The sequence below is a fragment of the Puma concolor genome, chromosome A2, assembly GCF_028749965.1.
Source record: "Puma concolor isolate L17-30 chromosome A2, mPumCon1.1.hap2, whole genome shotgun sequence".
Classification (NCBI taxonomy): Eukaryota; Metazoa; Chordata; class Mammalia; order Carnivora; family Felidae; genus Puma; species Puma concolor.
This window is the reverse complement of record NC_141668.1, coordinates 19,205,132-19,226,031: the sequence shown is the minus strand read 5'-3', so window position 1 is coordinate 19,226,031 and position 20,900 is coordinate 19,205,132. Positions and strand designations below refer to the sequence as shown.

At 41.4% G+C, this 20,900-nt stretch overlaps 1 protein-coding gene, 1 long non-coding RNA gene and 1 pseudogene across 10 annotated transcripts in view; 2 read left to right on the top strand and 1 right to left on the bottom strand.

Moving 5' to 3' along the window:
* Positions 1-20,900, top strand: part of CALD1 (caldesmon 1) — a 190,335-nt gene that overhangs the window by 137,117 nt on the left and 32,318 nt on the right. For 7 of the 9 annotated variants that reach the window (XM_086689637.1, XM_086689630.1, XM_086689623.1 and 4 more), the window contains 3 exons: positions 12,542-12,688; positions 16,032-16,980; positions 18,270-18,344. In XM_086689637.1, the coding sequence (XP_086545763.1) occupies positions 12,542-12,688; positions 16,032-16,980; positions 18,270-18,344 (1,171 nt within the window). The remainder of the gene's footprint in view (positions 1-12,541; positions 12,689-16,031; positions 16,981-18,269; positions 18,345-20,900) is intronic. The other 2 variants (XM_086689656.1, XM_086689644.1) reach the window with 1 other exon arrangement.
* On the top strand, positions 5,256-5,349 carry LOC112867089 (U6 spliceosomal RNA; annotated as a pseudogene).
* LOC147583042 (uncharacterized) lies at positions 12,623-16,032 on the bottom strand. The gene is made up of 3 exons (XR_015244852.1): positions 15,866-16,032; positions 13,623-13,744; positions 12,623-12,733 (listed from the first exon to the last, which is right to left on the bottom strand). It is a non-coding gene; the product is annotated as an uncharacterized LOC147583042 (long non-coding RNA).

Genomic DNA, 20,900 nt, shown 5'->3' with positions numbered 1-20,900 from the left:
CAAACTCCTTGACTTCTTTTCCCAACAGTAGGGAGGTTGGACCCATTAGCAATGGTTGGCTCCCAAGTCCCCCTGCAAGTATAAATGTTCTTTCCAAAGGGCCAAACATCCAGGATTTGGCCCGTCATTTTCCATTTCCTGTCTCCACTCAAGGTTTGTCTTTCTATTTGCTACCACTTGTAAACAAAACTTTGCAGTTCTAGCACTTGGAGGGGAGCTATGAGCCAGCTGGATGTTAGGTGACTTTGTGCAATACCTCTGGAGTCAGGGAGGAAGTAATCACCCCCAAAATATGCTTTCTTGTTAAAGTGACGGTCACATATTTCAGCAGAGGTGCTAGAAACAATGCTCCGGTGTCATATTTATCAGTATAGTGGAGCTTTCTCTGGACAAAAGCGGCGGGGGGCTGGGGGGGCAGGGGGTGGTGGTGGAGGAGATGGGAGGCTGTGCCACCGGAACGGAAAGAAATGGATCCAACAGAGAGTGCCGGGAAAGAGGAAATGAACAGTAAATCTTTTTCCAATTAAGAAAAATGAGTGTGGAAGCAGAAAAGCTCCAGAGGGTACTTTTGGGGGAGGAGAGGATCATAAAAGGCCTGTTATGAAAATCCATTACCCATAAATTTTCCTGCAGTAAGCACTGCCTGTCTAGCGAGGATGCTGAGAGTCCTCTCAGCTGACACAGGACATGTGACTCCAGTTAGCAGTATCCACACGCCATGTCCCATTTCCGTCGGCAGGTCTGCAATGCCGCTTTCCCCTGACAGGGATTCCCTTTAATTAGTCACAGGTTCATAATCTCCACTTAAGGACATCTTGTTTTTGTTTTTCCAGTAACTTTATTCCTTTTGTCAAATGTTTACCAGTGTGATAGCAGCACCGTACTTTTGAAGCTCCACCACGTGAAATGATGGACCTATGTACCACGTCACACAAATATTTTGAATTTGGGGGTGAGACTTGAACTTCTAGATCACACTAAATTTAAGACTCCTCTAAAATGGGTTCCTAGTTTTACATTCACAGATGGAAAGGGGAGTTTCTCCTCCTGGGATGTTAAGTCTTTGACTATGAAGAGAACCTGCTTGGATATGTATCTGTGGTCAGATGCAGTTACTCCAAGTTGGCCAGTGGGAGCGTGGGGGTCTCCCTGCAGCCTGCTCTGAGGCAGTGGTTCAGAACGCCAGCTGTACATCCGGGTCCAGGCCTATATGCCAAAGAAAGAACTGGCAAAATGTAGTGTTCCCAGTCATAGACACCCTCCGTCTGAATCGGCTTAACATGTTGTACTTGAAAATAAATTAAGCGCAAGCTTGATTGTCCACATCTACTGTGCGCATTAAAGCAAGATTGTTCTTTAATAGGTACAGCGGTCAGGAAACAGCCCCAAATCAGCTTTTACTTTTGATTGGCAACATTTTAAAAAGCCTGCATTTATTAATGACCATATTTATTTAAGGTTCTTATTATGTAAGATTTCTTATTAGGCAAAGAATGCTACGCTGACGATGAAGAAAAGGTGATATTTATGAAAACACAGTAAGTGGGTTTATCTCTGTTAGCCATGTTTTATACCACTTGAATAAGAGTTGAAAGAGAGGAAAGTTTGGTTAGTTTAATTCTCTAACTGACCACTTAAACATTTCTTTTACTCCTTTTCATTCATTTTGACCAAGGTTTAACTTGAATAACCAAGTGAGGAGCAAAACAGATCTTCTCCATCATCAACCCACTTTCCATACCTACACTTTCTAAACATTTATAAAGGAAACAGTTATCTGTTTGTATCTGACCGAGCTTATTGTTTTAACAGAGTGGGACAGCGGGAAGGGTGCAAATGCAGTCCTGTTTGTGACAAAATAAAGAGATTTTAGTTTAACCTCAGGAAGCTGTCATGGAATTATTCCTCCAAAATCTGTACTAAATAGGTTTGACAGATGCTTTCTTCCTTTCAAAATAAAAACAGCAATTCTCTACGAAAGTAAATCCAGATTCTATTCATTTATTTCTACTGCATATCACTAACCACTTACGGACTTTCAAAAAGAAAATGGTACCAACTGCATGAAGAATTAGATATTAACCCCAGTCTCAAGATATATTTTGGAAACGCTGTGCCTCGTCTATCATTATAAACTACAGCCATTCATAGAAGCCCAGATCAATCTCAGAAACACATAGTTTTATGAAAGAAACCAATCATAGAATGCATATAGGATGGTTATGTAAAGTTGTAAGAAGGCAAAACTAAAAAATAAATTTCTTAGGGATGCATACCTTGGGAGTAAAACTACAAAGCAAAGTAAGAGAATAATTAAAATAATCCAAAATTTGGGTCAGAGGTTATTTGTAGGTATTTAAAAATAGATAGAAGGGTGCCTGGGTGGCTCAGTCAGCTGAGTGTCTGACTTTTGATTTCAGCTCAGGTCATGATCCCAGGGTGGAAGGATCGAGCCTCACCTCGGGCTCCGCACTGAGCATGGAGTTTACTTCAAACTCACTCTCTTTCTCTCTCAAATAAAAAAATAGAGGTGCCTGGGTGGCTCACTTGGTTAAGCGTCTGAGTTCGATCTCATGGTTCACGAGTTCGAGCCCTGTGTTGGGCTCTGTGCTGACAGCTCAGAGCCTGGAGCCTGCTTCGGATTCTGTGGCTTCCTGTCTCCCTCTGCTCCTCCCCCACTCACACTCTGTCTTTCTCACTCTCTCTCAAAAATAAATAGACATGAAAAAAAGAATAATAAAATAAAATAATAAAGTAATCATGTATTATACATAGTAGACACTCATTTACAGGTACGAGATATGTTATGTTAAACATCTGCTTAATTTAAAATATTGATTCCAAACAATTAGAATCCATATTTTAAAAAATTCCTGTGACTACCTGCATCGATTTAGAAATGAGTCTCTAAACTTAGGGGTCTGCAGACCATAGGGCAGGACCATTCTGGGAACTGTGTTCCCATAAGCCCTAAGTTAGCCATACAACCCAAGTCAGAATCAGCACTCCCAGGTCTCTTCTAACCATACACGATCAGTCAGACCTGATGTATTTATTCAATAGGACATTGCAATCATAATGATGCTAAGAATCAGCTAGCTGCAGCAGTGTGCACAGACAAGTGAAGAGGTTTTTCTTTCACTGTCTGAGGTTTTTTTCTCCTGTGCAGCACATGTTTCCCCATCATGGTCTGTGGTTATAAAATGCATGTGATTATGGAATGTCACCGTCGTATAAAGCATATGGAAGGCAGGTGGTGATAGCTTGCATCGAGGACATATATAAGAACACTAAAGGCGGGGGGTCCTGGTTGGCTCAGTCGGTTAAGCATCAGATCCTGGTTTCGGTTCAGGTCATGACCTCACAGTTCCTGAGATCGAGCCCCACATCAGGCTCTGTGCTGTCAGTGCTGAGCCTGCTTGGGACTCTCTCTCTCCCTCTCTTTCTACCCCTCCCCTGCTCGCACGTGCATGCTCTCTATCAAAATAAATAAATAAACTTAAAAAGAAAAAACACTGGGGCGCCTGGGTGGCGCAGTCGGTTAAGCGTCCGACTTCAGCCAGGTCACGATCTCGCGGTCCGTGAGTTCGAGCCCCGCGTCGGGCTCTGGGCTGATGGCTCGGAGCCTGGAGCCTGTTTCCGATGCTGTGTCTCCCTCTCTCTCTGCCCCTCCCCCGTTCACGCTCTGTCTCTCTCTGTCCCAAAAATAAATGAACGTTGAAAAAAAAAATTTTTTTTTAATTAAAAAAAAAAAAAAGAAAGAAAAAACACTAAGTGATGTGGGCACACAATTTTACTATTGGGATCCAAAACTTCTGGTTGGTATGCAAACTTTAGTAATTCTCAAAAGCTTGGGGGGGAGGGCGGGTAGAGATGGGGTGGGAGAAGGGAAATAGATGGAATAGAGCATACCTCTCTTCCTGGGTAAATTCCTTCAGAGTAATATACTATTCCCATATATGCCCTCACCCTAGCAAAAGGCATACCACTGATATAGCAATGAATTATACAATGAAATTCAGCTTATTTTTACCTTCTTTCCCTACCAAAAAAGAAATATATATACATATATATGTAATATAAATATATACATACATAAAATAAATAATAAATTAAAATATATAATATATAAATGATAGATTAAAATATTTGTAAATATATATACTCTAAATCAAAGGAACTTTATTTCATTCTATCATATATTAATTACTAACCGACCAATTGAGTATTAGCTATTAATCCATTTCTAAACATATTCTGCCTTGAAAAAATATTTTTATTTTCTTGATTTTTCTTCTCCATTGTCATTTTTAATGCCTTTCTTTAAGGAATTCAAGGGAAAAACATTCAGAATTGGGCTTTATGTGCATTAAGTGAAACCACAACATTTTTTCAGACACCACATACAAACAAAATCATATTTAAGAGCCTGGAATGTTGCTATAAACCTCTTAACTTTCAAACATACAGTAAATCTGCAGGGCAAATATGAGTCATTTCAGTAGCATGGTCTTTCCCTCCTGATCACAGCATTGCCTGAGATTTTGCTAAGAGCTTTTGAGCAGTTCACAGAGCTGACTGGATACGTTTAAAGAATCTGCTTGCATTTCATATTCTGAAAGAAAATCACCAGGGTTTTTGGTACATGAAAAAGAATAATGAAAGTATGTATGAGTCATTTTGTCTCCTAATAGTTGATGAGTACATTTTCAACCCACGTGAGGTTTTAACTCTTTAGGTTGGATCCCATATTAAGACCCAGGTTAAGACAATGACCTTAGCAGAACCAAGAACGAGGGAAACCAGAGAAAAGTAATTGACTAAGAAGTTGTTTTTCCTTGGGGTCTTCTCCTGGGTCTGGCCTATGTGGGGAGTGCAGAGCTACAGAAAGCTGGGGATAGGACCATGTTGGGGTTGAGTGTCTCAGTTACAACCTAGAATCGCCCTCTCAACCAAAGCCACCTTCTGTTGAACAGCTCCTTATATGAAAGTGAAAGTCATGTGGGATTCAGGGAGGGGAGAGCGGATCTGAGGGTTCAGCCAACTATCTACTGGCCTACAAGTTATTGTGAATTTGCAAACAGCCAACTACTGGTAGGATTCCTTCTTTAAGGTGGTGAATTTATTCAGTCTGCTGGAACTTGAGATGCAGCATTCTCTTTTTAAAATATAGGAATGTGGCACAGACAGTTAAGGAAAACACAGAGGCTTGGAAACTGATCTGAATGGGAACCTCTCTAAATCTTTAATAAATAGTGCTCCCTTTTGCAGCACATATACTAAAACTACAATTATATAGAGAAGACTAGCATGGCCTCGCACAAGGAACATGAAGCGTTCCATATTAAAAACAAGCAAAAAAGTCTGAAATAAATAGGCCTCATCTTAGTGCCTTGAGCCTTTTATTTTCTCTTTAGTTTTTCTCACTTTACCTGTGGGTCTGTGTATGTATCTACATGTGTGCTTATCAAGCATGAGGAATGTTGAAAAACAAAAAAGGGTTAGGGGCGCCTAGTGACTCGGTTGAGCGTCTGATTTCAGCTCAGGTCATGATCTCACAGTTCATAGGTTCAAGCCCCATGTCAGGTTCTGTGCTAACAGCTAGAAACCTGGAATCTGCTTCAGATTTTGTGTCTCTTTCTTTCTCCCTCCCTCCCCGACCTCTGAAAAATAAATAAACATTAAAAAAATTTTTTATTAAAAAAAAGTTTGAAGGTGACAATTCAAAGTCTGCTCATTGGTGCTCTTGTAATCTCTTTCTGTACCCCAATGGTTCTCTAGTGGTGAAGTTATTGATAGAGATTCCCAGGGGCACCTGGGTGGCTCAGTCAGTTGAACATCTGACTTCAACTCAATTTTGTGGTTCATGAGTTCTAGACCCACATTGGGCTTGCTGCTGTCAGTGCAGAGCCCGCTTTGGATCCTCTGGTCCTCTGTTCCTCTTATGCTCTCTCAAGAATAAATAAACATGGAAGGAAGGAAGGAAGGAAGGAAGGAAGGAAGGAAGGAAGGAAGGAAAGGGAGATAAAGAGATTCCAAGATTCATATCCACACCAAATATTTTCTGTAGTCTATTGTTTGATAAATAGCTACTTCAGGTATGAAAGACTATTCTTCAGATATATATAAATGCAGTGGTTTATAAGATACAGATTACCTTTTATGTATTGAATTTATAGACACTTTATACAGCATTTTATTAGTAAATAACAAAAATATGAGCAATTGTCATAATATCTTAATGTTTCTTGATATTTTAAAAGGATCCACATTCTTAAAATGTTAGAAACCACTGCTATACAAGATAGAGAAGATTCAATATTTTCTCTGGCCCTATCAGTTAGCAGTGGACTGTCTTAATGTATATTGATCTGACTTGGTCATTTGAGGGGAAAGAGCATGGGAACTGTCACTAGGAGCAACTTGGAACTACCGTGAAGACCGATCCCACAGAATCTTTTATTTTAAAAAAAATTTTTTTAACGTTTATTTATTTTTGAGAGGGAGAAACAGAGCGCAGGCAGGGAAGCAGCAGAGAGAGAGGGAGACACAGAATCTGAAGCAGCTCCAGGCTCTGAGCTGTCAGCACAGAGCCCGATGCAGGGCTCGAACCCGTGAACTGGTAGGTCAAGACCTGAGCCACTCAGGCACCCCAGAATCTTACATTTAAATGAACATATACTATTCCACTTCCCAGTATCTGCCCTATAAAAACACAGGGGTACAACAGTGCTGTATCCAATAGAGAAAAACTAGGAAAAATCCAAATGTAGGGCAATAAGAAATGGTTAAATAAACTGGGATCCTGTGTAGTAGATGACTGAGAATAAGTTATATCTTGGTGAACTGATTTAGAAAATCGTCAAATATATTATTAAATTTTTTTGAATTGCAAAATAATTATATATACCATGTATGTAAAAAAAAAAAAAAATAGAATAGCAAGATTGCACATCCAAACTTGATTAACTGTGTGGCTAACCAGAGTAGTATTGTGACTATCAACATAAAATAAGTAAATTTGTACTCATTATAGACTCACCCATGCTTCTTTTTCATTCTCTCCAGGTCTCTAATCCTAAACATGTAATAAAGTCAACTCCCTCCCCCTCCATAAAAAATGGTTACTGCTTTTTGTTATTTTATTTTTGAACATGATTTCCTGATAAGAGATCTTGTTTTGTTAATAAAATACATTGCCAGCATTTTTACTTGAAAACTTTAAGGATGTGCTGTGGTCTTAACTCAGAAAGTAGCAAAATGGAAGAAAAGACAAAATGAAAGGAGATGGGGTAATGCTCTTCAAACTGTGGGGAACACAGGGTAAAAACAAAATGAAACAGCCTATACTGTAGGTGCAATTCTAAGAATTTTGTCAATGTTGTGCAAGTCTTGAGAAATATTTTATGGGGACGAGAGGGTGAGGGGAGCCCAGGGGCAAGATGAAAACTAGTGCCTTGCCCCAGTGTCTTACTATGGAAGATTCCCCACTTCCTCTTTCTCTCATCTAGTATACACTAAGACCCTGGCCCGTCCAAATGTAGACCCCGATTCTCAGTGATTTCCTTATGTGCCATTCTTCAGTACTTCTCTTTGTTTGCACTTTCTGTCTAAAAGGCACAGCATGTAACATGATTATCTTGTTACTTGGATATACTGAGGCTCTTGAGCTCTAGCGGTAAAAACTTAAAACGTCTTTGGTGCGAAAGCCACAGCATTCCAAGAAAGTTTTCCCACTTCAGAATCCTGTTTTTTCTTTTAACACCAGAGCCTTTAAGCTGGTGGTTCTGGGAATGAAAGAAAAGCCAGCCCTCTCTACTTTTTTCATACCACTGACACAATCAAATAACATCATGTAATTTTTATGGACTTCTGAGATTTTTTAACACTTATTCACACACACACACACACACACACACACACACTCCTTTCCAAATATTTGATGAGCCATTTTGCTACCAGCAGCACTGGCCTTCCTGCAGCAGAGCCGATCATATTTTCACGAGGTGCTTTCCAAGAGATGAGCAAAGGTAGTTAGCAAGAAACAAAGCATAGTACTCCAGAGTAAACCTGCTTCCACCCAGCGTGGAAATCATGTATGCTGGCCAATCAGAAATTTTTACTTAATAGAGGTGCCTTAGCTATCATTTGCGAATTACCAGTATTTTAGAAGAATAGATCGGGGTCGCCTGGGTGGCTCAGTTGGTTAAGCATCCGACTTTGGTTCAGGTCATGGTCTCACAGTCTGTGAGTTCGAGCCCCGTGTCAGGCTGTGTGCTGACAGCTCAGAGCCTGGAGCCTGCTTTGGATTCTGTGTCTCTGTCTCTGTCTCTGTCTCTCTCTCTCTCCCTCTCTCTCTCTCTCTCTCTCTCTCTCTCTCTCTCAAAAACAAACATTAAAAAAAATTTTTTAAAGAAGAATGGATTTCAACAAAATGGTTAAATCTCCAGTAAACATAGTTTAATCGTTCTCAGATGATTCAGGGGAATCATGAGTCCCACATTCCCAAGACATCTGGGAACGGTGGTTGTCTCTGCAGAGTGCAGAACACCATTAGACTGGTCAGTGCCGGCATCTGGTGAGGTTTCACAGAAGGAACAAAGGGATTGGTACCCTTTTATTACAATCCAGTGGGCAGTTAGATATGATTTTTACTAGTCAGCAGCATTTCAAATATGTTTAAATCTGGTGTGTGGGAAATGAGAAATGTTAACATTTTGTTTTTATCTCAGTATATAAATCAGGATCCTCTTAAATTCTGAAATGCTAGCTTCTAAGAATTCTTCCTGGATAAATTGTTGAACAAGTGACAAAGTATATCTAGAATGATGTCCTTTGCAGCCTCATTAATAAGACCATAAAGTTGGAAAAATCTTAACTGTCCATCTGTAGATAATAGGATATATTATAGTTACATCCATGTAACTACTATGTACATCTATACATAGAGTACTGTGTTGCTATTAAAAATTATATTTGGCTAATGTGTTGAAAACAGTCACAAATAAAGTAAAGAAACCATTTACGAAATGATAGGTATCACACAATCCCACTTCGTTAACAGTAAAGGTATCTGTGTGTGCATAACAAGATGTCTGGTAAAATACATCGGATATCATTGGTGCCCATGTCTGATATGGACATACCAGGTAAGGTGTGATAAGGGAGCTGATTTTCACTTTCTCTTTTATACATCTGCTCTTGTCTGGTTGAAGCAAATAAGAAATGTATGTTACTTTTAGAATCCGAAAAAAATGAAACAAATTAAGTTGTCCGTTTTGAAAGAAAAGCAATAAACCTGTGGTACTAGTGTGAAGGGTAAGCTGCTGTGAGAGAGGCCTAAAAGCTAAGAAACTACTGAGGCTCATGGAGGGAGTCTCAGAGTTGAGGAATTTCCACACATACCCAGTCATTGGCACACTTGACTTATAAAGTCAAGTGGTTAGGTGTGCCCGAAGGGCTCCGTCAGTTAAGTGTCTGACTCTTGGTTTTGGCTCAGGTCGTGAACTCACGGCTTCACAGGTTCACACCCCGCATCAGGCTCTACGCTGGCAGCATGGAGCCTGCTTGGCATTCTCTTTCTCTCCCTCTCTTGCTGCCCCTCCCCTGCTCATGCTGTCTCTGTCTCTCTCGAAATAAATTAACAAACTTCAATAAGTTTAATAAACTTTACTAACAATAGTAAAAAATTAATAAACTTTACTGATAAAGTTTAGTAAATAGTCATATGGTCTGTGACTAAGCCAGCAACAGGGAATGTTGTGATTTAAAATGCCAGGAAAGCATTTTGGCTCCTCGTTTGTTTTTAACTTTGAAAACGACTTTAGTATGTTTCTTTATTAGTGCTCATAACAGACCCTTAAAAATCTAGCCCTGGTAACTGTGGATGCCAGGCAAGGAGCTACCAAGGTGGGGTACCAAGAGTACCAAGCGAGAAGAGCTAGAAGAGACCTAGGGTGGTCCAGTTGTCAGGCCACTCCTCCGAGGAGAAATCCAAGCCGAAGAAAGGTTGAGTGTGGCCTGGCCCGGAGAGATGGCAAATGTAGTTCACGCCAGAGGTGCAAGCCAGCAGCTTCCAGCCATGGAGCACGTTGGGGAGGCCGGAGGAGGAAGGCAGTGACATCTCAAATTGTTCAAGTAGAGTGGGAAGTTGAGGGCTTCACGCGAGGTTCCATTTAGGAGAAGTAGGGGTGAGGGGGCTTGTTTCCAGCACAGGATGTCTCAGATGGGGCTTATATGTCTCTTGCTTGTTTTGGAAAAGAAAGGCCCCAAGTAGTAGCCAAGACCTCACGGCTGATGGACAAATGCAGAAGAGCAAACCAAGCCTTTCTGTTTGATTAGCTTGGGAAGCACTTATTAAGGACTCATTCTCCCTGCTGTGGTTAAAGCTGTCTACTGAGAAAGCCAAAGGAATATTAGGCCAAGAATCTGAAGACCGAAGCCAAACCACTGGGAAGGGCTTCTGACTGCAAACTACAATGTGATTGAATTAGAAAGGAACATTCGATTCATGTCATGCTGTCACCTCAAATTCAACAAGTCTAAAATTGAACTCATCTTTCCTCACAAAGCGGCTCCTCAGCTGAACTTCCCCAGTAACAACAAAATACTGCACTGTAGAACGCCTTACAGTGACATGTCCAGATTTCATCTGATTGTCACACACTCACAGGCGAGGGAGTTTAACTCAGGTTAAAGGGCCACAAGCTAGTAGGAGACCAGTTCTAGAAACCAGGTTTGCTGAGTCCTACCCTAGTCATCTTTCAACTACATCACATCACCCTTCGCTCCATATCTATAGAAATAAACCAGTCAGTTTCATAGAATTACTGTGACATTTTATTTGTATTGGCATTTGAATATTGCACACCAGCAGATTTTAGTAAGTATGAAGTCAGATTTTCTGCAGTAACAAAGGACAAACCAACCAAACTTTGGAATTGTTAATCTTGTTTTTTTTAGGTGAAAAACATTCATAGCATTCATGTTTTTTTTTTTAAGTTTATTTACTTATTTTGAGAGAGACAGAGACAGCATGAGCAGGGGAAGGGCAGAGAGAGAGAGAGAGAGAGGGAATCCCAAGCAGTTTCTGTTCTGTCAGTGCAGAGTCCAAGGCATGGCTCAAACTCCCAAAACTGTGAGATCATGACCTGAGCTGAAACTGAGAGTTGGACGTTTAACCAACTGAACCACCCAGGCACCCCCATAGAATTCATATTATTGAAGTCAAAAGATAGAAACGATGAAATAAAGTGCTGGATCTAGGCCTTAAAATGTCTCGTTTGTAATCTTACGTAAGCAAACAGTCATCAGTTATAGTAGGTTTGTATTGTTGGTACAAATCATATGGTTCTGCTGTTTTATTTTCTTCCATTTGTAAATTATTTTAGGTGTGTCATTGTATAAGAATTATAAGCATGAAATGTTTACATATCTGGATTTCTATGTGTAGATATGTAAGTAACATTGTAACAAGAGCATTTTAACTCCCTAGTATAAAAAGTAGCCCACTGCTCAATGCAGCTTCATCCCAACCCAAGGACCCGTCAGGCCACCTTGGCCCTGGGCCAGCCGGCCTACCCCTGCCTTCCTGGCACTCTGTATCTCAGTATGTGTTACTCCCTCACAAGTAGCCAAGGTGACCATACGGGTCATTTCCTCTTGAGTTTGGACATCTGTAGTTCCCCAGCTCCGGTTCTTTATTTGGGAAGAAAGAAGTATTAACAGAAATGGATGTAACATAGTGATAGTGATTGTATAATTTCCCTAACATCTATGTGTGCAAAGCTCTCCGTGCCTTTTCTGCCCACCTCAGCCCTTAGGTTTCTATCTATGTGTACACCTGTGAGCTACCATGATGTGCCCACCATATGGCTGGTAGAATTCTAATGCATGTTTTAGAGCAAAGGAGGAGGACTCTTAGGGAGCCACACTGACTTTGAAGCCATCCTGTCAGTTGTCAATAACGCCTTCCTTCTCCATTGAAAAGGAACTGAAAGGAAAAAATAAAATCCAAGCAAAGAGAGTACCCTACTCTGGATTTTAATTTGCAGTTTGGGCTTATTAATGCCAAAATATGGGTTTGATAACTTGACTCTTTTCTGTTCTTTGTGACAGTATCTACACAAATAATTCATACAACATCCTGAATCTTTTCAATAAGTGTTTTGATTATTTTTGGTTCAGTGCTTTGGATTTCTGCTCCTAAATCTTAAAAGGCTAGTAATGAGCTTAATGAAGAAATCTAAATATGCTACCCCACAGTTTCCTGCACAGCCCACTTTTGTGTATATTTTTTCAGTTTAAGCTGTCATTTGATCATTGTAAATTGTCCTCTAGCTAGCGGACTCCTGCTTTTCAGATACTTAAAAGTTTGAAAGCCATTCTGATCAAGTGTCTATGGAACGGAACGATCCATTTAGAGCTCTGTGGTTCAGTCAGTGGTCAAGCCCAGGAAAGGACTCAGGGCTGGATCCTGCAAAGAAGCATTGAGATGGTCAGCAGCTGGCGCACTCAAGAGGTTGTCTTCACGATGTTGCAGGATCGCCTACCAGAGGAACGACGACGATGAGGAGGAGGCCGCCCGGGAGCGGCGCCGCCGTGCCCGGCAGGAGAGGCTGCGGCAGAAGCAAGAGGAAGAATCCTTGGGACAGGTGACCGACCAGGTGGAGGTTAATGCCCAGAACAGGTACTGTCCTCTTCGGAATGGAGAATGTCTAAGGTACTTCTTAGCCTGCAAGATGAATGGAACGTGTTGGGCAAAGCATTCCCTTCTCAGCCCAGCTCCACTCTTTTCCAGTCTAACTTGCTCAGTCATTTTTTGGTTATTGTAGGCACCTAATCAGATTGGACAGTCAAACTGATGTGGACATTCAGACACCACTGCTCCTTTCTCTTCCCCTATCCCATCCCCTAAACACACCCCAATTGAAGTGTTTTATTTTATTTTATAATTTAGCAATCTTTTTATTTACTAAATACAATGGGCTACATCTTTAAATAAGGAAGACTATTTACATTTATTCTTTAGGGTATCGATACCTGTTTTGAACTGAAGATTTATTAGCTTTCTAGTCCTTTGTGCCTACCAGTAGCAAATAGAACTTGAATTTTTAAAGTAGATGTGACTTGCAAATGTCTTATTTTTCCTGATATACAGCCTGAATCAGTATTCTCTGATCACTACGATATTCAGCAAGGTGCAGAATCCTACTTAATGTAATGTAATTATTCGAAAAAGCTTACGAGTTTACTAGCACGTTTTTTCCTATACAGGCCTTGGTGGTGACCAGAACAGTGGAGAACCCTTACTAGGTTCAACTTCTTCCAAATGGATCTTTACAGGTTTGCACATATAAGGTCACCTGGTTCATTACGCCACTTGCTAATATATGTAATTTATATGCCCCAAGGCAAAAAAAAAAAAAGATGAGAATATTTTGGGGTCGGGATAGAGAGAAAAATTAATTTTAATTTTAATAATACAGTTCCTTTAAGCCCATCTATATAGAAAATCTGAAGGAAAACAGGTCTGACCTCTTTACCCTAAATATGAGCAGGTACATGGATTTCTGAAAGTCTTAAATTCTGTCAAGCACAATGGATTCAATAAGGAAACCTACCAGTTAGGTGGAGAGGCAGAGACCTTGTTTCTTGGTAAGAAGCTCCTAATTAGGGAGGAAATACAGCAAAGGGGTTGTGGGTATGTTCGCTGCCTGGCTCTGAATTCCACCTTGGCCTTTCCCTGTTAAACAGACATGAAAATCATACCTTTCTCTTAGGAATGTTGTTAAATTTAAGTGAGATTATAATACACATAAAACACACAGTGCCTTGCATACGATAAGCACCTAATTTTAACTATTATCAGGAAAATGGTATCAGAGCTTTACAGAGGAGGCCTACATAGTCATCGCTGCCTTTTCTATCCTCAAACTGAAGGGGAAGGGAAAGAAAAAGTTTTTAAATGGCATTTTGAGGCCCCTTCCTGAATCTGGTTATTAGTGAGTGATCAACAGTGGCTTAAAAGTTACTAGTTACTAGTCGTGTTCTTGCTTTTAAAATCTTCCTTCTACTTGGGCTTCTCTTCTTTTTTCATTTACTAGTAGTAGTTATTTCATGCTGTTGATCGATTTACAAATCCTTCTTTTTCATTAAAGTACATCCAGGTCTGAGAACCTATCATTCATCTCTGACATATTAATTATCCACAAGAAGAATTAGTGTTCTCCTTGGGGCTGAGCAACCCTGAGTGGTACTTAACTTCTACTGACGGTCGCTGTTGTGATTTGCAAATAGGCAAAGAAAGATCCAGTAGAATCTGTTCGTCTCTTAACTCAAGAGTACTTTCATCTAGCTGACACTTCGGAATTTGCAGTACCTTTTAAAAATCGTTTGAATTCAGTTGATCCAAAGTTCCTTACATGTAGATTTTGCCCTTAAATTCTAAACTGTTTGTATTTTTAGGGAAATTTAATGCATATATGTCTAATTCATGTAGACAGTGTCCTACAGCAGCGGTTAAAGCCAAGAAAGTTTAAAATCCAGCCTTTACTCTGCCATTTCTTACTGTTAAATGTGAAATGTGTTTTTTTTTTTTTTTTTTTTCAAAATTAAGTGGACTTGAACTTCAGAAGGGCCCAGTTCAGTATGAACCATGAAATTTAATGGAGTTTCTAAACATGGCAAGACATACTCTTCCAACTCTGGTCACAATTTCTGATATCACATAACTGGCTGTTTCCTGCCAGTGGAGACCAACAGCCCTGGCTTGAACTGTAACAATGAGTGCGGTGATGGATATGGTACAGTCTGGTTTTTTGAGATTTTCTTTTCTTTTTTAGCAAACATCAAATGTAACTATTTTTTATCAACTATAGAGAAGAAGGGCAAGAGACCCTTTGTTCATGGAAATCTTGACAAAGAATTTAGATGGTGTATGTATTAGGGTAATATCAGCCACCATAACAATGAGCCCCAAATTTTATTAATTTAATGCAGCAACATAAATGAGTCCAATGTGGGTTTTTCTGAGTAGTAAATAGAACTGATCACCAACTAGCTTTCCTTTTGTGACTCTGTCTACTCCTGGGGCTTTGAGGTTTTTCTGATCAAGTCGTCAGACAGAGATGGGAGAGGATGTGGTTCTGCTGCTTAATAGTCTTGGTCTAGACATATCACTTATGCTGACACTCAATTGGAAATTATTGGTCACATGGTTCCACCTAGATGTAAGGAAGAGTGGAGGGCAAGAAATATAACCCTTGACTGGTAGTCACCTCCCCGTGACAGTGAAAGGAGGAGCATGAATTGTGGTGGACGGTTAGATGTCCCTGCCATGGGGGTCACTGGCATTAGTATAGCATCCCCACACTGTAAGGTACACCTGCTTCCTTTCCAAATGCCTTATGCCCCACAGATCCAGCTCAGGAATTCTAGATGACTTGGTAATATGTGGAAATACTATGTGATACTACAAGAATTCCCTCATTTCTCAGTTTGGTCCTTGTCTTAGTTTGAGTTGTCCAGGAAGCAGAGTCTGGAGCAAAAAGATTTCAACACAGGCAGTTCATTTGTGAAATGATCCCAGGAAACACTGGCGGCAGTGTGGGAAAGTGAAACAGGGAAGGAAAAGCAACCGAATAAAGGTTTCATTGCCAAGCAAGTTACCGCTGCTGGGATCTGGAGCTCAACTCCCCTGGGAGACTCAGAGATCCCGTGCAACAAGGCACCTCACAGTTATTCAACTCAAGAGGTGAGGGAGCCGAGGTATTTATACACTAATGCTCATCCATTTTCGCTTGACGGCTGGCATAGTAGAGTAGACTCCAGTGGCCAGAGAAGGACTAAGGGCAAAGGCACTCACGTGCTGTCCGCTGAAAGCCCGGCAGGCACGTACTGTTACGATACTATCCGAAGGGATATCCTGGGTGCGCGCGCACCTGGTACCACGAGCATCTGTTCCGGTGTGGGTCAGGCTACGAGAATCCAGCTGACCAGCTGACCCAAGCTGTCTTGTTTCTCTTGTACAGTGTGGCCGATGAGGAGGTCAAGACAACCACCTCAAACACCCAGGTGGAGGGTGATGACGAGGCCGCGTTCCTGGAGCGCCTGGCTCGGCGGGAGGAAAGACGCCAAAAACGCCTTCAGGAAGCACTGGAACGGCAGAAGGAGTTCGACCCAACCATCACAGACGCAGGCTTGTCGCTACCGAGCAGAAGAACGCAGAACGACACCGCCGAAAACGAAGCTGCGGAGAAGGAAGAAAAAAGTGACCGTCGCCAAGAAAGATACGAGCTAGAGGAGACAGAAATAGTCACAAAGTCCTATCAGAAGAATGACTGGAGGGACACTGAGGAGAAAAAGAAGGAAGAAAAGGAAAAGGAGGAAGAGGAGGAAGAGAAGCCAAAGCAGGGGAGCCCTGAAGAAAATCAGGTAGAGGGGCCGGTAGAAGACAGAACAACAGAAACCGTGGCAATGCCGTTGACAACTGGGCAGACCGGTGCAGAAGAGCCTCAAACAGAGGGGGAGGGGGAGCAGGGGTCAGAAGAGGCCGCCCATCGTGAAAGGAGGGAGAGGGAAGAAAAGGAGAGAGCCGAGGCAGAGAGGGCCAGGCTGGAAGCAGAAGAAAGAGAAAGAATGAAAGCTGAGGAAGAACAAAGGGTAGCGGAGGAGAAAGCAAGAATTGAAGCAGAAGAAAGAGCAGCTGCCCAAGAGAGAGAAAGGAGGGAGGCGGCCGAGAGGGAGAGGGCTAAGGAGGAAGAGAGAAGAGCAGAGGAGGAGAGGCAGCGGGCAAAGGCGGAGGAAGAACAGAAAGCTAAGCTAGAAGAGCAAAAACGCCAGCAGCTAGAAGAGAACAGAAGAGAAATGCAAGAGAAAAAGCAGAAAGGGGAAAAGGTAGACGAGAAAATAGAAGGGAAACGGGTAAATGAAAAGAAAGTACAAGAAGATAAACTTCAGACAGCTGTCCAAAAGAAACAGGTACAGTAAACATTTTGCACCAAACGTGTGATGCCTGTGACTTACGAGAAATGTAATGCACGTCAGACTTGGGACCGAGGCACGTTCCTGCAGCCCCGCGTGCTTGCCCGTTTGGCAAGCCGTTCATTTTTTTCGGCCATAGCAATAGGTGAGCACAAAGCAATTGATCGATGGTTAAATATTCAATGAACCAAATTTACCAGCCAGAGAGAAATTAATTGCTCTGTGCTTGCTAGTTGCAAATACCAGAAAAATGAACTAACCCAAAGATGATAAATGTGGCAGTGCTGTGTTGACTTCTAATTCTGCACCTGCATCTAAATTCATTCCTATTAACAACTTACCTCTCTCCATAGGTCTACATGAGGCAAGAGGACCATAACTCCTCCCCATACCCACGTGTTTGGCATTTAATTAAAAATTATATTTTAAAAATTGGGGTGGGAAAGGTGACATAAAGAATCACAGTCAGAAATTTCATCTTGAGAAGGCAAAAATAACCCCCTTGAAATCAGCTGGCAGTGAAGGAGGGAAAGGAGCCAATTTGGAACTTTCATTAAAAATATGTCAAAACCATGATTTGCCATCATGTAGACCTGAACTTAATGTGGACTTGCAGAAAGCCATTCATCTGGGGTGGTATCAGTTTATAACTGACTGGTAATTAAGGGCATACATTTTACTGCTTTTGCCATCTGGATGACACAAATAAATTCATGTTGCCTGAGAAGGGTGGAAAGTGGGGCGAGGGGAATGTTTGCAAACCGTGAAAGATGTTTTTCTGTCTGCAAGCCTGCATTGAAAGCACTGTACCTAACCACCACCTGCATCCCTGCCTACCCCTACCACACACGCACACAAAAGAAAGAAAGAAAAAAGAGATGCTTGCACATTCACCTCTGCAGAGAGAACTCCCCATCACTAAGTCTGCATGGTGCTGAAGTTGTCTTTCACTCCTGCTCATCACACGGGGCTCGTGACCACAGCTACATTTGGGACAATCAGAAACGAGATGCACCAAACCACACACGAGGTTTGTAAACACGCATAAGGACCACCAGGTCACGCTAGGGTCCAGGGCGCACACTGGCAGGCACACGAGAAAAAACTTTGGTGGAAAGAAACCATCCCACGTTGCTGTTTAGAATCACTGACACCAAGGGTTATGTGAGCACTGAGTCAGCAAAATCGCAAGGCACGAGCAAAGTGACCTGAGCACCCTCTCACTCTTGTAAGCCAGAAAGGGCTTCTTTTAAACGAGTGACCTTGCCACTCTTGAACATAAAAAGGAAGAAGAAAAGGGGGCCAAAGCACAAGCTAAAAGAGAAAAGTCCCAAGAAGACAAGCCTACCTTCAAAAAAGAGGTAAATATTATTGACAAATGACCTAATCATGAAGCAACCGAGAGCAGTGTTGCATGACATTTCATGTCTGCTGATCTCAAAACTATAACCTGTGATCCAGTGTTTTTCAAGCTATGGCTTGACTTCATGATTCATTGAATGGTAACATCAACTTCGAACATCTCAAAAGTAATTGAATGTGTCAATGGGCATTTTAAAAAAATGAAATCAAACAGAAGATATCAGAGGGCATTCTAAGCAGTATTACATCATGATTTAAATTGTCCTTCCTGTGAGTCACAGAAAGCTTGAAAAACACTGCTCTGATCAGTTTTTCCCACTTTCTCCACCTCTATGTGTATTGTTTTCTCCTTGAACCATCCTACTTTCATTTCAATTATGGAATATTTCCAACTGGCTTCGATTAATGATTTAACTTTCCAAAGGAAAAACACCCCCCCACGTCTCAGTTAACACATTTGATGCACTGAAGGTGGTATTTGGTTTTCAAAAGAAAAGTCTGGCAAAATGTTCTGCATTGCATTTCTGAGGCACACACAGGAGCTGGTGCCAGGGTGTTTGACTGTAGGTAAGTAAACGAGTCAGTGGAGCAGAGGCTGCCGCACAGAGGATGTCATTACCCCCGACAGAATCAAAACGCCACATCAGAAAGCCTGACCTCGTCTTAACCATTGTGTTTATGTTAGCCCCAAGTAATCCTAAAAATTGTGACAGCATCTAGTAAGTTCAAAGTACTTAAACGTGGTAGAAGGAAATCATCAAGGGGAGGAAGATTTGAATTTCTTTGCCCATGGAACTGAGCTGTCATTCTAGAGGGCCAGCTCCAATGGACTCTTGCTGTACTTCTCTGCCCATTATGGCATCTATCAAGAAACAGAAAAACCCATATTTAGAAAATTACATGAGAGGTGGTTATTTGCTTAAATGCTTTTTTTCATAAGACTCACAGAAAATATAAGAACCCCTAGGTCATGTTATATTTATTTGGGTTAAGATGTGTGTACCTTCCTGTTTCTCATAGACCTTGTGGTGGCTTGGGAGTAAAAACTGAATGCATGAACCCGCCCATCTAAAGGAAGGTGGAAGCAGAAATGCTAAGAACTAGGAAGCTGAATTTGGCTCCAATGAGGCAGCTAAGGAAATGGTTGAATATGGTGGGAAGCGCTGTTCTCATTTTCTGGCAGAACAACACCTACAGATTCATCTAAAAACAAAAAAAAAGTGAAAGTTACTTGAAACTTAAAACAGAAATGGGCCACGTGGGCTCCTCTGTCGAGCTGGTGTTTTGTGGGGAATATCTTCACAGAAGGAAGAGGGCATAAAGTCAGAATTCAGCGATTAAGTCTGTGTGGGGGAGGAGAAGCTGAAAGAGCGCTGTGTGGATTCTGTATTTAAAATTTATTTTTTTTTTAATTTTTTTTTTCAATGTTTATTTATTTTTGGGACAGAGAGAGACAGAGCATGAACGGGGGAGGGGCAGAGAGAGAGGGAGACACAGAATCGGAAACAGGCTCCAGGCTCTGAGCCATCAGCCCAGAGCCTGACGCGGGGCTCGAACTCACGGACCGCGAGATCGTGACCTGGCTGAAGTCGGACGCTTAACCGACTGCGCCACCCAGGCGCCCCACTGTATTTAAAATTTAATTCGCTTTACTAAGATGTGATTTGTTTTTAATCACCAGAACATTCTATGTCTGTATGTTGTGCCTGTGAGCAAGAAAGGATTCATGAGTGGCCACCCAAATCATCCCTCTGCCTCTGTCCAGAGGAAACCCCAGTCCAATAATGTCGGCGGTATAACCATCTCAGACCTGCCCCTTTCTCAGTTTGTCCTACACCCCATTCTAGAGTCCCAAAACTTTTGGCCTCTTTTTTTACACAAGGCCAGATTAGCCACTCAACCCAGGCTAAAAAAAAAAAAAAAAATCTGGCATTCCTGCTTTAACAATGCACACGTAAATCACTGGTTGAATGACTAGTTGCGTGGTTACTTTATGTAAACAACTGAATTCTATTTTACATGATTTAGCCATTTCAAACACCCTCCTCCTTTTTTTTTTCTTTTTGTTAAAAAAAAAAAAAACAAAATAAAAAAATGTCCTTTCAAGGAGAGCTATGTGGGTAAACACAAATATCACATGAGACTTCTTAGAGAAAACATTTCCAGAAGTCACTCCAGTACCTTAGAAAAAACTCTTTCTACCCCTGCAGCCCTACAGTTTTAGCTGTTTGTGGTGATGGACCACAGAACATCACCAGCCTTGAAACGTTAACTTAGCTTTCTTTTTCTCCTCTCTAACTATAAAATGCCTCTTTTTAGTTCTTCACCCTGGAACTCTTTTCTTTTTTTTCCTTTTTTTTTTTTTTTTTTTTTTTCTTTTCCTGGCCTCTAACAGAAAACCAGCTTACAGCAGAGTTGTTCATATGATATGGAAACCGATATTCCTGTCATACACCAAAGTTCCCCAAACATAGGTGTGCATACAAATCCCTGGAATCTTATGAAATGCAGAATCTGACTCGGTAGGTCTGGGATAGAGTCCAAGCTTACTGGTA